This window comes from Venturia canescens, chromosome 1 (assembly GCF_019457755.1).
Source record: "Venturia canescens isolate UGA chromosome 1, ASM1945775v1, whole genome shotgun sequence".
Taxonomy (NCBI): Eukaryota; Metazoa; Arthropoda; class Insecta; order Hymenoptera; family Ichneumonidae; genus Venturia; species Venturia canescens.
The window spans coordinates 1-21,085 of record NC_057421.1 but is presented as its reverse complement, the minus strand read 5'-3'; the positions used below and the strand labels follow the sequence as shown (position 1 = coordinate 21,085).

The window sequence follows — 21,085 nt, the reverse complement described above, 5'->3', positions numbered from 1 at the left end:
AACAGCATCGAATAAAAATCGCAAAATTGTTAGTTTTCAAAAACAGCTTATATTTTTTAAAGACCCCAACAACTAGTTTACCTAGGAGGTTGGGCAGCAAGTGAGAGAAATTTGTAAATTCCATACGAAATTTGTTGGCTAACGAATTATTTTCTATACTTACCCATGGACGGTTAATGACTTGTTAAATGAACGGTCGTAACAGAAAGTTTTTCAACGATAGGTTCTGTTGTGTGTTGACAGCACAAAACTTTAGTTCAAATCCTGAGCGTCGACGCATCTCGAGATGCAGCCCTCTCCTCGCCCTTCGTAGGGCTAAAATAATCTAAAAAAATGGTCGACGGTGAACTTGCAGAAGTGTACGCGGAATTCAACTGCGATAAGATACCCCAAGCCATTGGTTTAGGTTGTCCAACAAAAGTGTTGGATGCTATTTCAAACGAATGACAACTAACAATAAATAACAAATTCGATTGACCAATTGTCAGGCATATTTTGTAACTGTAACGGGGCGCCTCCGCGGTTTTTTCCATTCTCTTTGCTCTGCGTAATCCAGTTTGCGCTTGACCGAATTTTCATTCATTCTAAGCGATTACTCTTCTTGAATTAGCGCCTCTGTAAAGGGCGCTAATTTTGATAAAGGATAATTAGTTGGAGGATCGGAGGTATGCCGCTGAATCGAAAAAAATGCACCGTTCATTTTTTGCTATAAAATCTTTTTTTTTCGCCTTTCAAGTAACTGAAAAATAGTAGTTGACACTGACGCTTAATTAGCGGAATCATCGGGATTCCTTATTATGTACAAAAATGAGTGAAAAAAAATTAAGAGATCAACATATTGATTGATCGTTTCAAGGTTTGCACTCCTGATGAAAGGGTTCAAGAGTACGGAATTCTCGCCAAGTTGGAGGAAGAGCACTGTGAAGATGAAGTCCGCATCTTTTACACGGATCGCTGAATAATTGATTAAAGCTGTGGAACCACATCTGAAAAATTATTACTTTTCGGTAAGCAGTGTTGAAAAAAAAATCTCAAATGTATTATTCGATTTTATGATGGTTGCGTTTCCAAGTGAATTCAAATGAAAATGAATTTAAATATTGATCCAACGATGTAACATGCGGCACAATTTAAGCATGGAGCGTGCATCATCGGACTCTTCTTATAATTGCGGTTGTTTTTCAAATTTTTTTGGAATACAATTTCTACGCACCACGAAAGATCTTACGGAAAGTTCTGGTAACGCCGGTGAATAAAAATGTAGCATCGCAGCTTGAGCATTTTCGGTTACTTTGCGAAAGACTTTGTGACGCGATTCATTCCACAAATCCATCGTTTCGCCGTACCCCTTGACCACTACTCTTTCAATCATGAGGCCTTTAAAAGCGACAACGGCCTTCATTACGTGCCCCAATGTGATATTGAGAACGGCGTTTGATGCGAACGGGCGTGACACCGATACCGTCATGTCGGAAAATTGACGATCGAATGCAGCAAGAAACGCATCAACTTGTCTGCATAAAATAAAAATAAAAAAATATCTTCTTCAAGATCCTTAACCGTTTACGCATGCCCATGATCATGTATACTTGATATACGACTGGCTCAAACATTAGCGATATTCAAATGGAATTTCAATACATTTTCTGTTACATCTGAAAATGCTTAGTACACTTATTCATTCAAGGGTTGTTTTCCCGTTGGAGGGATATTTACAATATCGGAATGAAAAAAAAAAAAAATTGTATTTGAATGGACGGTAGCGATTCGATGTGTATCCAAAAGCGATTCATTCGAATTGTGATGATATATAAATTATATATGAATTTTCAATAATTAAAGCCCAATTATTCTTGAGGTTGAGATTAGTTTCACGATAATGATTGGCATAGTGAATCTAGTATGACGAGCCTTTGTTAAAATATTTTTACAAACGAAAGGCTGAGAACTTGAAAAAGGTTTTTGTTTTCACTTACTGAGGTGGAACGTTGTGACTACTAGTTTGAATTCTGCCTCGCTTTGATCTGCTGGTATTGGTATAGGAACGTTTGAGAGAATTTTGATTGAGCAAAGCCTGAGCCGTATTGCTGTATTCGTGAACTTTGTCCGTCCATTTGTAACTATTAACAAGACTGCCATAGAGCGCTTGTCTGTCCTGAGTGGTTTCCTGAGACAAGTAACTTGTACTAGCTAAATTGAAAGGTCCCGGAGGTGGATTCAAACTGTTGACGGCTTGCTCGACGTCTCTGTAAATTCAGCAATCGATCCATTTAGGAAAACAATTATATCGTTTATATCGTTTGTACACGTGAATTGGTTGCAAAAATTAATTTCCAATCAAAACATTTAGGATATAATAAAATATTGTACCGATATGCAATACCGGTAGTTGTCGAAAATGCACGCTTAAAGTTCAACGGATGAAAATCTAAATACCAGTTGGAATTATTAAAAACTCGTGCATCGATAATTCTTATAGCTCATTCTCTACATCGACGAGCGTGAGGGATATGTTAAACGACGAAATGAATTCAGAGTATCAAATTATAACCTCAAATTGCCATTAACTACAGTCAGGAGATCTTGAAGCTCAGCCAAATATTTGATTTCTCGATTCTCTTCGCCATGTTCGGCGCCCAATCCATTACCCAATGAATCAAAGACTTGACCAACGCTCGATCGTAAAACTTTTATCGCTGTCAGTGCGATTTGCAATTGCTCCATTTTCTCCATTTGTTTATCCATTTGTTTGACTTTTCCACATTGATTCGAAACCACGAATGTTGGCAATCATTCCGAAACGGCCTAGACGATGTTCTTTCACGCTCGAATCGAAGCGCCAGCTCTCTCTCTCTCTCTCCCTATTAACGAGTTAGCATTTTGTAGAAAATAATATTAAATAATTATAAAATTATAGGTTATGTTTGAAACGGATCCAAGCTTGCCCGCGAGCCACCAGAGCGTTGCGCCCGTTGCGACTTATTGCGACGACGACGGACGACGGTTGCGATCACTGAAATCTGAACTCAGCTGCCATCAGGGGGGAGACTAGCAGCAGCAGCAGCAGCATGTTGTAACGCTCCGAGCGGGAATTATAGTAACTATTATTTCGAATGATTTAGTTTTGGGTGGGTTCGATTGATAAGGAGTTGAAACTCGCCTTGCGAATTTCTCTTCAATAACTCAAGACAAAGATTTAAATGTTTGATGAATATATTGACGAAAATATGGATCTTGACTCTTCGGCTGACAACAATGTTCTCCCTTAATTCTATTCCGTTCGACTTTTAGTCTCACAAATCTTTTGATTCTCACGCGCAGACTCCGTACGCTCCGCTCATACGCGGACCAATCACGTTGTTCTTCATTCTCCCACTCATTCGAATTCTGGGGTCTCGCGACCCACGCTTCGGTTTCACACGCTCGCTTCGCAACCAAACAATGCCCTTATTATTCTAGGTCCTTAGCATAAGAGTGACGAAGGATATGTCCTAGCCTAATGTTTATAAGATGAAAGTGGGCAAAAGTATCGTATTGGGATATTAAAACTATTTATATAAGAAATCAAAGAAAGCCTTATTATTCGATATACATTTCAACGTATGAAGATTATTATAATGTAAACTATAAGAATGAGTTAGTCAATACGTTTATATTTCTCATCGACTAGCGGTTATTGTTTATGCTATACTTATATATTAGTCACCCAAGTCCGTCACGTTCCTCTCATGTATTAATATTTCAATGATCAAATTATCAAATCAGTATGAAATGCTAAAGTACGAAATTCGCAAATTCGCGGTCCTTAGCGCAGAAATCAGCGCACTCTGGTGACGAATAACGCATTCGTCACATGAGCAGCACGCACTGCTATAACAGGGAGGAGCTACCATACTAGTCGCGCACCACCACCAACCAGTCACGTTGCGACCATCGTCGTCGACAGTAGGTCAAGCAGAATCGCAGATGGCCGATGAAAGCGTCGCCGCCGCCGGCGGCCGGGCGAGTGATCGATGTAGTGAGTAAGAAGTAGTAGTAATAATAAGAGACGCTGCCGCGACTCTAGATGATCATCGCATTTCGTTACCACTAGCAACAAATATAATGCTTTTTTTGCTTCGTATCATCGCTTCATTTGACAGGCTTGACAGTAAGAGAGGAGCAACGATCACGATATTATGCGCTTGTGAGAAAGTCCATTGGGCTCGCGTCCTCGTACCTGATTTCATCGTACCGCAAAACAATAGCTTGAAAAAGAATCTTTAGTGTTGATCCAAAACTGCGATGAATTCCATTTTCAGCGGGTCTGATAATCAGTCGGATTTAATATTATTCGATGCATCGAAGAACGAAAGGAGGCTCAACGGAGAATTCAAGATACTGCAGAGGAAATTGAGACCAAAGTGGAAATTCGCTGAGTATGTTTCTCATTTAAAATTCACTTTTGCATGAACAAATATGATAATGCTAACATAAATATGATAATAATGATAACGCCAGATTAATAACGTGTACATTACCTGTACTTATTTTAACATTGAATGTGTAATATTCAGGAATACCGAATGTCGATTGCGATAAATTTCATTCAAATCAATATATATAGGGGAGTATGGGGCAAAGTGGCCCACTTAAGGAATTTAACGAGTTTTGTCGGGTAGCACATGGTCATTTACTTATTTTTATGTCCCCAAACTGATTCCACCTCATTATTGCTCGAATGTTGAAAAAAAAAAAATTTTGCGGCAAAGTGGCCACCCCCTCAAATATGCGATGAAAATCGATAATTGTCACTTCTGGTTAAATAGACGTTGGAATTGACTGTTCTCGCATGGAACATTGAAGGATGCGATAAAACGAAAAGAAACGAGGCATAGTACGAACCCTCCTTCGATGGGATGAAAAAAGAATTAGTCGGAATACTTGGATAAATTTTGCCATTACCAGTGGCAAAAGCCCGTTCTTATCGGGGGCAAATCGTGGGAAAACCGCCGTTGTCACGAGTCTGTCGTATCGCGTAAATCTAGTGAGTAAGAAAAAAGAGATCATGAAAAAAGAAAAATTCTTGTCTGCGGCGGACGTTGCGTGTATTTTCTGCGATCAACTTCATTCGCATTCCTCCAAAGATTGAATTCGCTGCGAAACATGCCTAAAATGGGCGCACACCTTGTGTGCAGGTGTTGATGAAGATGAAGTCCATTATAAGTACGATTTTTGTCAATTAAAATAAAATAGACATTTATCAGTAATTCGCAAAATGATTCTCACCCTCTGCCTCAAATAGCTATCAATTTCTCAAAAAACATAGAATTCTCACTGATTCTGTGCCCCGCCAGAAATCGGAATTGCGTGAGTGGCCACTTTGCTCCAGAATTCAAAAATGCCCCAAAAAAGTGGGTGACCACTTTGCCCCATGTGGCCACTTTGCCCCATGTTCCCCTTATATATATATATATATATATATATATCTTTATTCAGAGATGTTACAATAAGATGAATGCGATGATATATACGCCGCGCGAATAAGCTCTATTTTTCGAACGGACAAAGTATTAGAATCGAGTGAATGAAAGTGAAGTCATCGCTCTCAAATCGATCAAATGTTTAGTGTTGAGTGTAAAAAAAAAAAAATTTGTGAAATTATTAGAGTTTGAAAAAATCTTACCCAAGATTTGATTAGGTGATCACTCATTGTCAGCCACCAGGCACCGTTTCGTGTGCAATAATATTACACACATATTGTCTTTTTTATGCTAATGGCGATCCTGATTTATAGTCATACTTACCTCCTCCCGGCGTTTGTATGACGCTCTATACCAAGAGTGACGTACGAAAAATATATACGATTGGATTTTTTTTTGTTTTTTCGTTCGATTGTAAAGGAAGAAAAAAAAATCAATGAGTCGTGAATAATATGATATGATCGAACGGAAACTCTCGACGAATGAAAAAAGAAAAACGTATGTACGTATGTGTACGAATAAAAAGAAAACGCGCAACAAACGGGTAATTAAACAAATCTTCAACTTGGCATGTTGTTTTATTAATGTTTAACAATTGCAGAAACAAGTCCGCGGAAAACAAATTCAACGATTGTTCCGGTATGGTGCATATTAATTTCTCCGTTGATTTTACTATCAGACCATGCGGGATGAAGACGATAAAGAATTTTTATTCGCCTTTTTCGCTGAATATTTTCCCGGTTGAAAAAAATAAAATAAATAAAAAACATTAAAATATACATTTTACTCTATTTAAGGAATAACGATGTCTTAACACCTGAAACATTGACCAGTGCCAAAGTCTTGGTATTGGCCGGACCACGCAGCAAATTTACAGAGATCGAAATGAATTCGATAAGGAATTTCATCGGTGAGGGTGGAAACGTTCTGGTAATGCTTGGCGAAGGGGGTGAACCCAATTTCGACACGAATATAAATTTTTTACTCGAAGAATACGGTATAATGGTAAACAATGGTAAATCTCATTTATTGGATTATCATAACGGCAATAGCAACAATACCCAAGCGATATATGATGATAATCGTAATGAATAGCGTACATGTATTTCAGACAGCGTTGTCCGGATGAACTACGATCAGATTTATCATCCTAAAGAATGTCTCATAAGTAAGGGTTTGGTGGAAAAATGGTCGGAACTGTTGAACAGTAATAAACATAATCGATCATCGGTATCGTAAGTAATATATCCCATTGCGATGCACATAACCGACAGAAAAATGCATAGATGGATATACGTAATGAGTATATATATATACGTATTGCAGAGAGGCAGCCGCGTTGGCAGCGGAGCCGATCAACTTTTTGTACCCATACGGTGCAACTCTGAATGTTGTTAAACCTGCGGGGGTGGTCGTATCAACTGGAAAACTGGCCATTCCTACCAACCGACCGATTTGCGGTTACTATTCCGGAGCCAATATTACTGGCTCCGGTAAATTGCTTGTATTGGGCTCTTCGAGAATTCTTAGCGATACTTATATCGAGAAAGAACAGAATGACAAATTGCGCGAAATGATTTTCGATTACTTCTACGCGGAAAACAGAATTATAAATTATCACAACACGGACGAAGCGGATGTTAGTTGAGGATGCTGCTGCTTATTTCACTTATACTTATTCCTCCACATTTTGTACTCGATGTTAGGCACGGTTCGACCCAGTTTTGACTTGTGACGTTCGCTGAACCATATGAAAATGCACAACTGCAAAACGTCGTTAAACATATAATACTTGATTGATATTGATGATGAATATCATACACTTTTGGAAATGAGAAAGTATATAAAATATGACGACGCTGAAGTTTGCAACGTTGGCGTTCAACGAAATGAACGAAAAAATTGAATGGAAATTGGGCAGGGAAAAAGATTGGAGATTTACTGGAATTATTTGAGAGTTTTTTTTAGACCATTTCGTTGGACTCCAACGTTGGAAACTTCAGCGTCATAAAATATGAGAGTGAACAGCTAATGATATAAATAAATATTTCATATGAACGAAATTCGAGCCGTAGGCGGCAATCGAAAATATAAACAAAATATTTTCTTTTACTCATTCTCATCATTACACATACAATCCATTGTATCGAGGAGAATTAGGCAACATTAGCTTTTTATTATGTATATTCCACTTTAATAAGTACTCTTAAGGATTCCCTCTAAACTACAATACTAAAAACGAATATTATTTTATTTTTGTATGATCAAGAAGTATTCCGAGTACAACTTCGTACTCGACATAACGCAACAAGCCGACATGCCGAAAGTATGCACTCAAGATCTCGACAACATCGATGTACCCCGGGAATATACAAAACTCTTCAAACATCATTTCTATTCGATAAATCTCTCAATGATACCAAAATGCGTGAAGGCGTACGAGGTCCTCGGTGTCAAACACGATCCGCTCACTCTTATACCACCGCATTTCGAAACCCCACTTCCATCCACTCAGGCATCGGTAAATATATGTTTTTTCGCATATATTGTACGTACGATAACGTATAGCGTAACACGAGAATTATATCAAGTTTTAATTGTCAAACACCGAATTCATATGATTATTAATATTAAAAATATCTCTCGTTCGTAGGTATTTCCACCGAGCTTCCAAGAACTCGCGCCACCGGCACTCGAACTTTTCGATCTCGATGAGGCTTTTAGTTCCGATCTGGTAAAACTTGATCAACTTACCAACAAATACATAATCTCCAACGAATGCAACATCGAAACCGAGATTGACTATTACGTGAGAGAATTTGGTGAAATTATAAGATATAACGGTTCAGTCACAACTGAGGAAATGAGTAATTCTCGACGAATCCTTAAGCACGTGTTTGAAAAGTTGACCGGCTATAAGGCTATTCACGGTTGACGAGGCCACCATTTTTGTGAATAAATGCCATTTCATCGGACAAACATTATTTTTATAGAAAACAAAAAGGAGACTAATGCGATTATTATCGTACACATGAAAAAATAAGGTGCCATCTGTAATTTAAAAAAAAAAAAAAAAACTTTCGACAAATTGTTCTAGTAGTATTGCTGCGATATGTGTTACGACATGGAATAATGAAAAAGCCCCTGCAATGGAAAATATTCAATAGTCGCGTTTCTCAATTTGGAAAAACGTCTGGCCCAAAAAGTGATCGAACAGAAAAACTTGTTTTCATACCATTCGCATGATTCCGAAGGACATTTTAAATGACTTGATTCTATCCGATAGGTCGTAAGCCTTTTTAGAGTTGTCTTTGAATTCGAAACAATTCTGTGAATTTTTCCACTTGCTCATCAACAATTATAAGACGCATGGCAGAGAATACTTCAGAACTGGCGTTATCAACATTTTTATAGCTTATATGCAGGGGACATCATGGCATCCTATTTGCTCTTACAGTTGTTATGTGCTGGGGACATAGGGCGTCCTTTTTGCTCTCATAGCTGTTATGCGTTGGGGACATCATGGCGTCCTTTTCGCTCTTATAGCTTTCTGCACTGAGGGCGATTTTTCTTTCTTCTCATATTTTTGAAGATAAATCTTTTTCATCTTATGAAAAAATTTATTTTTTTCAAATTCTTTCAATTCGAAATGAGTATAAGCTATAAAAGAAGAAAAAAAAATGTTCAGTGCAAGAATCGAACCCGAGATTTCTAGCTACGGTGCACTGATCATAACGACGACACGACCATTAAACTGTAAGCTCTTAACCATAAAATCTACATTTAAATTGTGAATCAATGCTTACTGGTTAAATTGAAATAATCTGAATAGAATTAATACGTACTGTAACGTAGATTTTCCCCGCAAGGGTACGATCCAGTCCCTTCTCGGCTCACCCGCTCCTTCCCGTATGACTCTCCGGCTGCGAGAATGAACTGGGCACCAGGTACAAAGTACCGTCGAATTAATCGACTTTATTTTCGTCGATTCTCGCGATCGTAACGCAACGCAAAACTAGAATTTAGAGTACACGAGGGGAACGAATGACCGAGGACGGTCCGACTACTCAGCTCATCTGAGATACAAAAGGTAGAAGGGGGGATCCTTGGGGAAAAGTAGCAATTCACAACGCAAACCAAATAATCGACACAGACAGAAGATTCAGAAAAGATTCACAATTTATTCAAATAAACAAAAGTACAAGAAAAGATGAATTCTCGCGAGAGTGGATTCTATATAAAATAAGAGTGGGGAAGAAAATTCAATTTACGGCTCGCTAGAATCGTATGGCCAATACGTATCGGACGACAACGCGGTTTCGGCGCGCGGCTTACTCGAATTAATCAGTTAATTCAGGTAATAGGTAATCGCATCGCAATTTCGCGGGTGTCGTAGGTAATCGACGACCGCCGCTCTGGCATTGTAGGTAAAAGGTAACCAACGCCAGAACAACCGGTGTCTTAGGTAAATTCAGGTAAAAGGTAATCGACACCAGGTAACCCTAAAGTAACTCGCGAGAGCGTCATAGGCAACATAGGCAAAGTAATTGACGCCAGATAATTCCCTACATGAGTTCTCGGCCGCAAGAATACTCGAAGGTATGCGACGAAAGGTAATCGAAGGTAATAGTGAAGCGACTTTCGGCTAAGCGCGAAGTAATACCGAAATTCCCGAACGATCAGTACACTAATACGAAGGTAACGGCGTTATACGATAAAATAAATCATAGAAACTAATAGCAAGATAATCGTTGAAAAGGTAACATAGGTAACGAAAGAGGGCCGTAAGATAATTCGCCATAACGGAACGCAAAATGATACGATCGTCACGAAATAGAGAAAAGAAAATAAATATGAACGCAAAAGGAACGGCTGAAAAATACGCAATACAAAAGACAGAATAAATCGCCGTATAGACGACGCGCGACAATAAGTGCGAGAGAGACAGAGCGAAAACATCGCGCGAACGACCGTGCTCGCTAGAGCCTCAACGCGTGCAGGGAGAGAGAGAAACGTAGCTGCGTGGAATATTCCAGCGCGTACTACCAAAATTCGATATCAAAAATTCGACATTACAAAACCCAAACTTAATTAATTAATGCGCAACAGGATTACGTCAAATAAACTATACTGAATGGACCCAAATTAATATCGAATCGATTAGTAGAGCTGAGCCGCTAAACTACAAAATTTGGGAACACGGGAAGTATCGGCCGCAATCTCGCTCGAAACTTCGACACACATGTTCCCCGAAACGCCAAATAAACCGGAACTAAATTCCGAAACTCAAAATGCTCAACTCCATTAATCATTCGGGGAGAAGGAGGAAGGGCTTACCGAAGAAACAGCTCGTCGCACGCCGAAAGACAAAAGGATCCGCGATGATCGGGACGTATATTGGTGACTCGCCGGTGAGGTGATCGGAAGAAGACTGATAGTGCGACGAGCGGTCCTCCAGATTCGGCGCTCTCCCCACCACTAGGCCCATGCACGACAGCGCTCACGCGCTAGGCGCGAACTAGAGTACGGACTCTTTGCTCGCGCTTTCGCGGGAAGCTCAAAACCATGGAGCGTTTACGGAGGATAATTCCCGTCACGCTTCTTTACACAATATCGCAATAATTACCTTTCTGCTGCTCTCACCTCTCCCGCTCACTCGAAACACTTCTCTCGACTAGATGACCGTGAATCGGGTGTCTTTCCTCTTGAGGATCCGGCGGCCAGCTCTGAAAGGCCGAGGGGAGGCCTCCCTCACGACTCCGGATGTCGCGGTGGGCCCACAAAATAAACCACCAGGTAAAACAGCACCTCGCCTCCAGAAAAACTCCCCCAGATCCCACCTGACGAGGCGCCGGTTCGCACGGACTGTAACACCCGAATTCACGGTATTGCGGGCGGTGCAACTCTGGGTTGCTACGGCGGGAAAGACACGGGCGGCGTTCAATAAATGGCCTATGCCAGCGTGCTCTTTCAACCGCCCGCAGGTCGAGAATGTTCTTCGGTACTCGAAGACGGCGTGAGAGGAATGATTCTCGCGAGCGAGATCAGCTCGAACAGCAGGAACGTAACGCCAAATGAATAATGCTAGCGGGGCCAAATGTGGTGACGTTAACACCAAATCTCTCGAAAACAAACGAAATAGTCAAAAGGAAACTTCATTAAAACTCAAAATTAAACAATCAAAAATTCTCTCTCTTCCTTGCACACGGAGGTATCAGGTAACGGTTATAGGCCTAGTAAATTGTCGCTCGAAAGGTACTATACGCGATTCTTAAAATAACACTTATAATTACGTGACGATGAGTCTCGTTCCGACCAACACCCGACGAGTCGAACGGCGTCAAAATGGGCCGTAAACCCGGTCCACTGGTCGACACGATTCGTACGAGTGGCGAGGCAAAAATGTCACGTCACAGTACATATTGAAGTCTCTTTTAGGCTTCAAAGTATTATGTCAAACATTTTTGGCTTGATCCGATAAAAAAAAACATCAAAACAATGAGAAACACCGCACACCGTAATGACCGGTGAAGTTACAGTGCGAACGTCCACGCCGCCAAGCGACGGATGGGGTGGCAAAAAGTTTGTCTTCAAGCCGCCCGTAAGAACTGGGCTTCTATGTACGTCTGAATACTCTGGATTCGTTATTGGGATCTGACATGGAGGCGTGGCCAAGCTAAAAATGGCGCATACCGGGGTGCAACGTACATGAATGTGTCACATCTTCAAGTGACTTGTCGTGTGTTAGTCGTCCATGTTGCACCCCGGTTGTAGTTCAAAATTTGACACCAGATATCTCACGAATTTTGTCAGATCTCAATAGGTAATGAGATCGGAACTATACTCACTTGGCGCCGCGCGCGGACCGAAAATGAGATGATCAGATATACATGTATACATCCGCGTACATTTTTTCTCTAGCGATGCGTTTACTTTATTTATCCGATCTCGCCTCTCGCAAAGATGGAATTATTGTAATGACATTTTTTCGTCGCCACATTGCAGTATAAATAATTGCATGTGACAAGACGACACAACCGCCCTCGTGTCGTCGTCGTCGCCGGCAAATGAGAGTAACAAAAAAAAACCAAACGATATCACGAAAATTCAAACAAAAAAACAACCACGGATAGAGATGATGGAAAAAATTGCGGAAACTGCCATGGTAATATGACAAGAAAAATGCCAACAAAAGGAAAAAAAAAGTGGAGCATGAAACGGAGGAGAGAGAAATCGAGCTTCGCAAGCTTCAGGAAATTGCTCAACTCAGCAGTATTTACTACCGTGATTTGCAAAATTTTGAGAGAAATCCACGTCTTTCGCATCTCATTCACATGGTTATGAACGTTGTTAAATTCGTAAGTCGTTACTTTTACCACCGTCGTCGTCATCGTCGTCCGCATCGTCGTCGTCGTGAAATTTTCGAACCTTGGAATTTTTTTTTTATCGTTCATTACAACTTTGATTCATCCGATCCAGAATCGCGTGAAACATGTTTCAAATCCATCGTGGAATGTCGATTTTTCGATTTTCGAAAATTTTTTAATTTTCGTGAACTCGATGTTTTGAACCCACCGTACGAGGTCATTTACCGTCGACTTAGCGTCGTCCATCGTCGTCGTCCGTCGTCATCGTCGAAGTTTATTCCTCATTACCATTTTGAAGCTGAAAACTTGATATGCAATTACGAATTTCTTCCTTTTTCCTGTGTCTCGCAAGGAATTCGATTATCCTCACAGACTTGTGAGGATAATCGCAAATTCTAGATACCTCGAGAGCATGGTCCCAGAGACCGGAAAATCGATCACCGAAGGGTTAGCGGAAATATAGCAAAAAGAAATTATTTGCTCATGTCAAAGTTTGACGTATATCACTGGTAGGATGCAACAAATAATGGATATAGAAATAATTGAAACGATATATACCGATAAAAGTTTCATGTCCGCCACACTGTCAATTAGTGATTTGCACGAGGTTCCTCTATTACACTTGTTCTCTTGACTGAATAATTTTTTTCTCGAATCAAGAGTATGGATCAGTCGACTAACCTCACTTGGAATTTTCTGTTTCAAAGAATTTAGATTTCGAAATTTGCAGTTATCTCTCTCGCACTCACGGTTGCGATATACCGACTGATCCATCCTCTTAATGTACTTAACTATGTATGTATTTGAAAGAGATGGAAAAACATTTATGAATGGTCTGCAGCAGGTCACAGGTATTTATATTAGCATTTGACTATCACGGCAAGTGATTAACATGCACGGTGCGTCACTCAACAGGCAGTAAAAAAGAAGGAAAATCATAATAAACGGATACTGTTTTTTATCAAATTTTTTATGTGAAATTTTGATTCACTATTATTGCTATCGTTAACATAACATTTCGCGTGCCGAGTCTCTGCAGATTTTTGATAATTACAAAAGTTTCAAAATTTCAAGATCTTCATTGCTCCGTTCACGTAATTTTTGCGAATGGTATTACTCCGGTATACCACATCGTGATAATTATTTTGCGACCTCGTTGAAATTATTTTACTATTGTCGTTTTCATTATACTCAATATGTAAGCAGTTTTCTAGCGATGCGTTATAAAGATACGTACCAGAACAATGACAACACTGTGAATGGAAAATGTTCTCGTATACACTAATAACAGCCTTAAAAAACATGTTTTAATCGAAATTCATCCCACCGCTACATATTATCTTTCCAAATATCGACACGGAATGGCGGCGAATGAACGAGTTCTGAATAATTGAGCATATCTTTATCGAAAGAATTTCGAATTTTTCATATATTTTTTATTTAGGTTCGACGCGTTTATTTTATCTCTAATTCAGTACGTATTCACTTTTGGCTTTGACAATTAAACCAAAACCTCGATTTTTCTTTTAAAATAGGCATCATATATTTTTCTTTAATTGTTTGCACACCGCTGTTCTTGTACCGTCGAAATAAGTGGAAATAGTGACAGAAAAATTTCACGAGATCAAATAAAGTAGTGCTGTTCGTCTGCACTAGGACATTAATCAAATTCTGACAAAATTTGCGAACATGCATAATATAAAAAATTATAGTACGATAACGCAGTACGATAAGAGAGTTTCACACACGTTTGAAAAGATAACACCCTAGTTTAGTAGATATGCTTGGCCATGGTACAATTGTACATATGCACAAAATATGTGCACTCATGTGATCGCGGAAATAAGAGAGCTAACTGATGGAGTAATTATAAAAAAAAAACTCTACGAAAGCATGCCTGAGACAGCGTTCGTTATAGTTGAGAACAACAAATATCAATACAAGTGCTCGAGAAAAATAACAAAACAAGTAAAAAAATATGTCGCAAGAATAAAAAAATATGAACTGAATGACGAGAGCAAGAGGTCAATGAAAAAAAGGGCTTGGAACGACCAGAAGTTATGTTCGTTTGAAATACAATTGGATTGCTTCTTTAGAGTTGTGGTCAATAGAGCGATGTATCACGAAGGTCGGTCACGTCCAGATGAAGAAAGAGCAAAACGTACAGCGTAAGAAACCAGCGTTCCCTGTCTTCCTACAGATTCCATTTCGACTCCATGTTTTGATAATAACACTGTATAACAGAAGAAAATATATTGAAGAGCAAAATAGGAAAATCACTAATAATCAAGAGACTCGGTAGAGTCTCGGGATAAGTACATTGTCAGCCCTGTCGTCTGCTGACCCGAGGCTCTCGCCGAGACTATACTTTCTCTGAATAAAACGATTCGCACTGGTGGGAGTAAAATTGGCATGTGATTTTGTTGAATTGCAAAGCTCAGGAGCAATCATTTAGTTTATGTGTTTTGAGACAATTTTTTAATTTTTTCCCCTTACTTTTTTGTAATTAACTGAAACTGCCAACTGTGACACATCTATTTTTCAAAGACCACAGTTGTAGAGATATTTTTCAAGGATGTAGAGTTGCGGCGGAGACTGCGTTTCTTCAAACAAGTGAAAATAGTGTGGAAAAAACGAGCAAGAATTACCGACAATTACAGTTACATCAAATTTAGCATCTCTTTTAATAAAATCCATCTTTTTTTACCATTTCAAAAATCATGAAGCAGCACAATATTGGCAAATATTTGAAGGCGATTTGCATTTAACGAAAGTGTAATTTTTTATATCAAAACTCACCATGAATAGATTGCTGTTAATGCTGTTTTATGTAAACATCCACCAATGAAAAAGCCGATTTGCACTATCTTACATGGCAAGATGTTGTTACGATGATTCTTTGCTCGATTCTCCATTCTAAGGACCCCTATTTTCTCGAGACGCAACGACGACATTCGAACTGTTGCAGAGATTCAATTTGTTCCCAATACGAGTGTTTCCTTTCGTAGGTGCAACTGTTGCCTCGTTGTCAGTCACTGCAACGTTCCAGCAGAGTCAACCGTTGGAGGAACCATTTTCTTTGCGCAATTGCTTCACTCGACTCATCTCTACGCGACTAACGTTGATTCGCATAGCACGAAACGATTGTCTGAAATTGAGTCAACAGTTTTAACCTTGGTTACGGAGGTGCTCATTGCTTTCTTGTTGAATTTACTGTGCTAACGCTGCTTTTCTTATTGCTCCACATTAAACATCTTCCCATCTCAAAGTATTTGCCATGTTCTAGTTCTGATTACGTTAAGAATAATTAATAAATAAGAATAATTAATTAGATTTTTCGTTACAACCGTTAATAACTTTGAGGACTCGATTAGGAGGCTGCATATAAAAATGATAAATGCATGAATTAGCTTGAAAATGTGTACGGATTGATTCTGTACTTATTTAATATGAATATTTGTATCATGACTGATAAACTCACCGTAAATGTGCAACACTCCTGCTTATTTAAACCATGGGATTTATTTTGTAGTACGTGCTCCATCGCAGATTGCTCAAACTATCAAATTTCTCAAGCTCCCGCACCAAAGTTATATTTCAGATGTTGAAAACCTACTGATCTTTCCATCTGCAATGAGACGGTCAATTGAGCAAATCGACGTTCATGAGATATTCAAAACAGTGATAGAATGCTTTCGAAGCCGAGATCGTTTCATATCATGAATAAAAAACTATCAGTTTTTTCCTCGCTCGCGAGCATCAAACTTTCGTCTTGTTTGACATGTCGATGAAACTACGCACCTTTAGGTTGTTGGATCCGCACGATTTAGAGGATACTCGAGTTGAATAAGTTGACTGTTTTTTTGTCTCAAAAAACTGTCCACCCATTCTCCATGTAAATAAGTTGGACGAGCTCCGAGATCCAAGAGAGTGGCAAATTTTTCACCTCCATAAAGATCGTAAAAATCACAAGCCTTCCGAATGTTTATAAGAGTCACTTGACTGATTCACCTGTGAATAAAACGCGAATCTTAATAATTGACCGGAACAAACAGATTATCCGGGACTATGTATTAAAAATACATTTCTCGCCTAACGGACATCGTAAATAAGTCACCGGGATTCGAAGAACATGGACGCGCCACAGTTCTGTAGAGTTTGTTGGATTATTCAGGATGAGCAGGAATGGTTTTAGTGGATCAATTAGTACACGGTACACGTTGATGATAAGCGATGAAGAAAGATAACTTTATTTAATACAAAAGAAATCGACGTTACTACGCTCGACACGTTTTCCGGAAGACTGACCTTCCCCCCCTCTCAACCGTCCACACACACGCTCCTCTCGTCGACAGCTCAAAACTGTCTTTCCCTCCATATAGGGCAGCACATGCAGGCGCGGGAGATACGAGTTCTTTAAACTCACTTTCTCAACAGAGTTAACGGAATAAAACAACATGCACGTATACATGCACAAACATTGAATTTGGAAGATGTGATCAGATGGGTCAGTCAGCTGCTGGGTATACCCGAAAAACCATTGATTCAACTTTCGCGTTATTATGATGAAACAATCACTTTGTAAATTATTCAACATTATACACATACATTTCCCAAATGATTTCCGGTTGATTTTGTAAAAAATAAACAAATTGTAAGTTACTTTCCGCCAACTATACGCCCAATCCTTTTAAATTTAATTTAAATAAAATAATTTTTCAAACGTTATAATAATAACGGCAAAAAATTGGGAGAATAATTTCCAAGATATAGCAATAATAAAAATAAATAACAATTGTTGTTTTATTCCTCTAACTATATACAGAACTTGAAGGTTGTCCTAAAATGGCGGAAGAATCGCTACGCTAGGGCTTACTAACGTCACGGTCTAGTACCGGACGGTGAGGCGAGATGTCACCATGGTCATTTTACTTGTGGATCCGCCTTTACGAGGTATTTCCCCTCGAGCCGCTCGAGCCAATCATCGAGCGAATTGCCACGATCCGCATGGTAGCGGGAAATAAGTAAGAGGTGTTGGGTATCTCGTTTACGTACGTTTGTTCTCCAGCGATGCGTTTACTTAATTTATTCATGCGATATCGCTCTCGCAAAGATGGAATGATTGTAATGATATTTTTTCATCGCCACATTGCAGTATAAATAATTGCATATGATAAAAAATAACCGCACCACCCCGTCGTCGTTGCCGGCAAAAATATGACACGGAATAAACCAAACGGTATAGGGATGGTGCAGATTCGATAGAGGGCAGGTCGAAAGTACTCGTGGCGCCTCTAATGTCATAAATTATAAGTTTTTGGGGGTAGCACTTTCAATTTTGATGGAAATATAATCATAATAATGTAATATATATAGATAATAATACAATAATGATAAGAGACCCCCCAAAGCCTTCATTTTTCATCACTAGTGGCGCGGTAGTCTACCGCACCATCCCTATAACGAAAATCCAAACAAAAAACAGACACGGATTAGAGATGAAGCATGGCGAAAAAAATTGCGGAAATTGCCGTGGAAATGACAAGAAAAATGCTATGACGAGAAAGTGCAGCAGACGAGAACGATAAACCCAAACCCAAAGCAAAACAAAGAAAAGTGCAGCAGAGAAGACCGCCAAACCCAAACAAACCCAAACAAAAGTGCAGCAGACGAAAACGCCAAACCCAAACACCAAACCCAAACAAACCCAAACAAAAGTGCAGCAGACGAAAACGCCAAACCCAAACACCAAACCCAAACAAAAGTGCAGCAGACGAAAACGCCAAACCCAAACAAAAGTGCAGCAGACGAAAACGCCAAACCCAAACAAAAGTGCAGCAGACGAAAACGCCAAACCCAAACACCAAACCCAAACAAATCCAAACAAAAGTGCAGCAGACGAAAACGCCAAACCCAAACACCAAACCCAAACAAACCCAAACAAAAGTGCAGCAGACGAAAACGCCAAACCCAAACAAAAGTGCAGCAGACGAAAACGCCAAACCCAAACACCAAACCCAAACAAACCCAAACAAAAGTGCAGCAGACGAAAACGCCAAACCCAAACACCAAACCCAAACAAAAGTGCAGCAGACGAAAACGCCAAACCCAAACAAAAGTGCAGCAGACGAAAACGCCAAACCCAAACAAAAGTGCAGCAGACGAAAACGCCAAACCCAAACACCAAACCCAAACAAATCCAAACAAAAGTGCAGCAGACGAAAACGCCAAACCCAAACACCAAACCCAAACAAACCCAAACAAAAGTGCAGCAGACGAAAACGCCAAACCCAAACAAAAGTGCAGCAGACGAAAACGCCAAACCCAAACACCAAACCCAAACAAACCCAAACAAAAGTGCAGCAGACGAAAACGCCAAACCCAAACAAACCCAAACAAAAGTGCAGCAGACGAAAACGTTAAACCCAAACACCAAACCCAAACAAACCCAAACAAAAGTGCAGCAGACGAAAACGCCAAACTCAAACATGTTTGGGTTTGTTTGGGTTTGTTTGTTTGGGTTTGTTTGGGTTTGTTTGTTTGGGTTTGTTTGGGTTTGTTTGGGTTTGTTTGGGTTTGTTTGTTTGGGTTTGTTTGGGTTTGTTTGGGTTTGTTTGGGTTTGTTTGGGTTTGTTTGGGTTTGTTTGGGTTTGTTTGGGTTTGTTTGGGTTTGTTTGGGTTTGTTTGGGTTTGTTTGGGTTTGTTTGGGTTTGTTTGGGTTTGTTTGGGTTTGTTTGGGTTTGTTTGGGTTTGTTTGGGTTTGTTTGGGTTTGTTTGGGTTTGTTTGGGTTTGTTTGGGTTTGTTTGGGTTTGTTTGGGTTTGTTTGGGTTTGTTTGGGTTTGTTTGGGGTTTGTTTGGGTTTGTTTGGGTTTGTTTGGGTTTGTTTGGGTTTGTTTGGGTTTGTTTGGGTTTGTTTGGGTTTGTTTGGGTTTGTTTGGGTTTGGGTTTGGGTTTGTTTGGGTTTGTTTGGGTTTGTTTGGGTTTGTTTGGGTTTGTTTGGGTTTGTTTGGGTTTGTTTGGGTTTGTTTGGGTTTGTTTGGGTTTGTTTGGGTTTGTTTGGGTTTGTTTGGGTTTGTTTGGGTTTGTTTGGGTTTGTTTGGGTTTGTTTGGGTTTGTTGGGTTTGTTTGGGTTTGTTTGGGTTTGTTTGGGTTTGTTTGGGTTTGTTTGGGTTTGTTTGGGTTTGTTTGGGTTTGTTTGGGTTTGTTTGGGTTTGTTTGGGTTTGTTTGGGTTTGTTGGGGTTTGTTTGGGTTGGTTTGGGTTGTTTGGGTGGTTGTTTGGGTTTGTTTGGGTTTGTTTGGGTTTGTTTGGGTTTGTTTGGGTTTGTTTGGGTTTGTTGGGGTTGTGTGTGGGTTTGTTTGGGGTTGTTGGGGTTGTTGGGTTGTGGGTTTGTTTGGGTTTGTTGGGGTGTGGGTGTGGGGTGTGGTTGGGGGTGTTGGGGTTGTTGGGGTGGTGTGGGGGTGGGTGGGGGTGGGTGTGGGGGGTTGGGTGGGGGGTGGGGGTGGGTTGGGGGGGGTGGGTGGGGGTGGTGTGGGGTGGGGGGGGGGTGGGTGGGGGGGGGGGTGGGGGGGTGGGGGGGGGGGGGGGGGGGGGGGGGGGGGGGGGGGGGGGGGGGGGGGGGGGGGGGGGGGGGGGGGGGGGGGGGGGGGGGGGGGGGGGGGGGGGGGGGGGGGGGGGGGGGGGGGGGGGGGGGGGGGGGGGGGGGGGGGGGGGGGGGGGGGGGGGGGGGGGGGGGGGGGGGGGGGGGGGGGGGGGGGGGGGGGGGGGGGGGGGGGGGGGGGGGGGGGGGGGGGGGGGGGGGGGGGGGGGGGGGGGGGGGGGGGGGGGGGGGGGGGGGGGGGGGGGGGGGGGGGGGGGGGGGGGGGGGGGGGGGGGGGGGGGGGGGGGGGGGGGGGGGGGGGGGGGGGGGGGGGGGGGGGGGGGGGGGGGGGGGGGGGGGGGGGGGGGGGGGGGGGGGGGGGGGGGGGGGGGGGGGGGGGGGGGGGGGGGGGGGGGGGGGGGGGGGGGGGGGGGGGGGGGGGGGGGGGGGGGGGGGGGGGGGGGGGGGGGGGGGGGGGGGGGGGGGGGGGGGGGGGGGGGGGGGGGGGGGGGGGGGGGGGGGGGGGGGGGGGGGGGGGGGGGGGGGGGGGGGGGGGGGGGGGGGGGGGGGGGGGGGGGGGGGGGGGGGGGGGGGGGGGGGGGGGGGGGGGGGGGGGGGGGGGGGGGGGGGGGGGGGGGGGGGGGGGGGGGGGGGGGGGGGGGGGGGGGGGGGGGGGG

General features: G+C 42.0%; 2 protein-coding genes and 1 long non-coding RNA gene across 10 annotated transcripts; 1 reads left to right on the top strand and 2 right to left on the bottom strand.

The window, feature by feature from the left end:
• Nucleotides 1–695: 695 nt before the first annotated feature.
• MED27 (mediator complex subunit 27) lies at nucleotides 696–3,457 on the bottom strand. Of its 3 annotated transcripts, XM_043433010.1 has the most exons (5): nucleotides 2,946–3,457; nucleotides 2,552–2,861; nucleotides 1,977–2,246; nucleotides 1,214–1,514; nucleotides 696–986 (listed from the first exon to the last, which is right to left on the bottom strand). In XM_043433010.1, the coding sequence occupies exons 2-5, from the start codon at nucleotides 2,743–2,745 to the stop codon at nucleotides 852–854; spliced, it is 900 nt and encodes a 299-aa protein (XP_043288945.1). In that variant the 5' UTR covers nucleotides 2,746–2,861; nucleotides 2,946–3,457; the 3' UTR covers nucleotides 696–851. The 3 variants fall into 3 exon arrangements, with proteins under 3 accessions (XP_043288945.1, XP_043288946.1, XP_043288944.1); XM_043433011.1 differs by having other exon boundaries at nucleotides 1,229–1,514; nucleotides 2,552–3,002; XM_043433009.1 differs by having other exon boundaries at nucleotides 2,552–2,998.
• On the top strand, nucleotides 984–8,842 carry IFT52 (intraflagellar transport 52). Its single transcript, XM_043433008.1, has 8 exons — nucleotides 984–1,007; nucleotides 3,810–4,018; nucleotides 4,143–4,418; nucleotides 6,260–6,477; nucleotides 6,574–6,697; nucleotides 6,789–7,101; nucleotides 7,732–7,983; nucleotides 8,116–8,842. Exons 3-8 carry the CDS (start codon nucleotides 4,285–4,287, stop codon nucleotides 8,395–8,397), a joined length of 1,323 nt encoding a protein of 440 aa, XP_043288943.1. The 5' UTR covers nucleotides 984–1,007; nucleotides 3,810–4,018; nucleotides 4,143–4,284; the 3' UTR covers nucleotides 8,398–8,842.
• Nucleotides 8,843–9,623: 781 nt separating this feature from the next.
• LOC122412360 (uncharacterized) lies at nucleotides 9,624–17,148 on the bottom strand. 6 transcript variants are annotated; one of them, XR_006261328.1, is made up of 6 exons: nucleotides 16,913–17,148; nucleotides 16,631–16,840; nucleotides 16,311–16,457; nucleotides 16,177–16,207; nucleotides 15,629–15,977; nucleotides 9,624–15,062 (listed from the first exon to the last, which is right to left on the bottom strand). It is a non-coding gene; the product is annotated as an uncharacterized lncRNA (long non-coding RNA). The 6 variants fall into 6 exon arrangements; XR_006261329.1 differs by lacking the exon at nucleotides 16,177–16,207 and having other exon boundaries at nucleotides 9,624–13,134; nucleotides 13,233–15,062; XR_006261330.1 differs by lacking the exon at nucleotides 16,177–16,207 and having other exon boundaries at nucleotides 9,624–13,127; nucleotides 13,233–15,062.
• Nucleotides 17,149–21,085: the final 3,937 nt, after the last annotated feature.

Coding starts and splice junctions, on each gene's coding strand:
- MED27 (XM_043433010.1), bottom strand. CDS start 2,745: ATGGATAAACAAATGGAGAAAATGGAGCAATTGCAAATCGCACTGACA. Junction 2,247..2,551: donor GTAGTTAATGGCAATTTGAG/GTTATAATTTGA, acceptor CTGAATTTACAG/AGACGTCGAGCAAGCCGTCA. Junction 1,515..1,976: donor AGTCACAACGTTCCACCTCA/GTAAGTGAAAAC, acceptor TATTTTATGCAG/ACAAGTTGATGCGTTTCTTG.
- IFT52 (XM_043433008.1), top strand. CDS start 4,285: ATGAATTCCATTTTCAGCGGGTCTGATAATCAGTCGGATTTAATATTA. Junction 4,419..6,259: donor CCAAAGTGGAAATTCGCTGA/GTATGTTTCTCA, acceptor ACTCTATTTAAG/GAATAACGATGTCTTAACAC. Junction 7,102..7,731: donor ACAACACGGACGAAGCGGAT/GTTAGTTGAGGA, acceptor TGTATGATCAAG/AAGTATTCCGAGTACAACTT.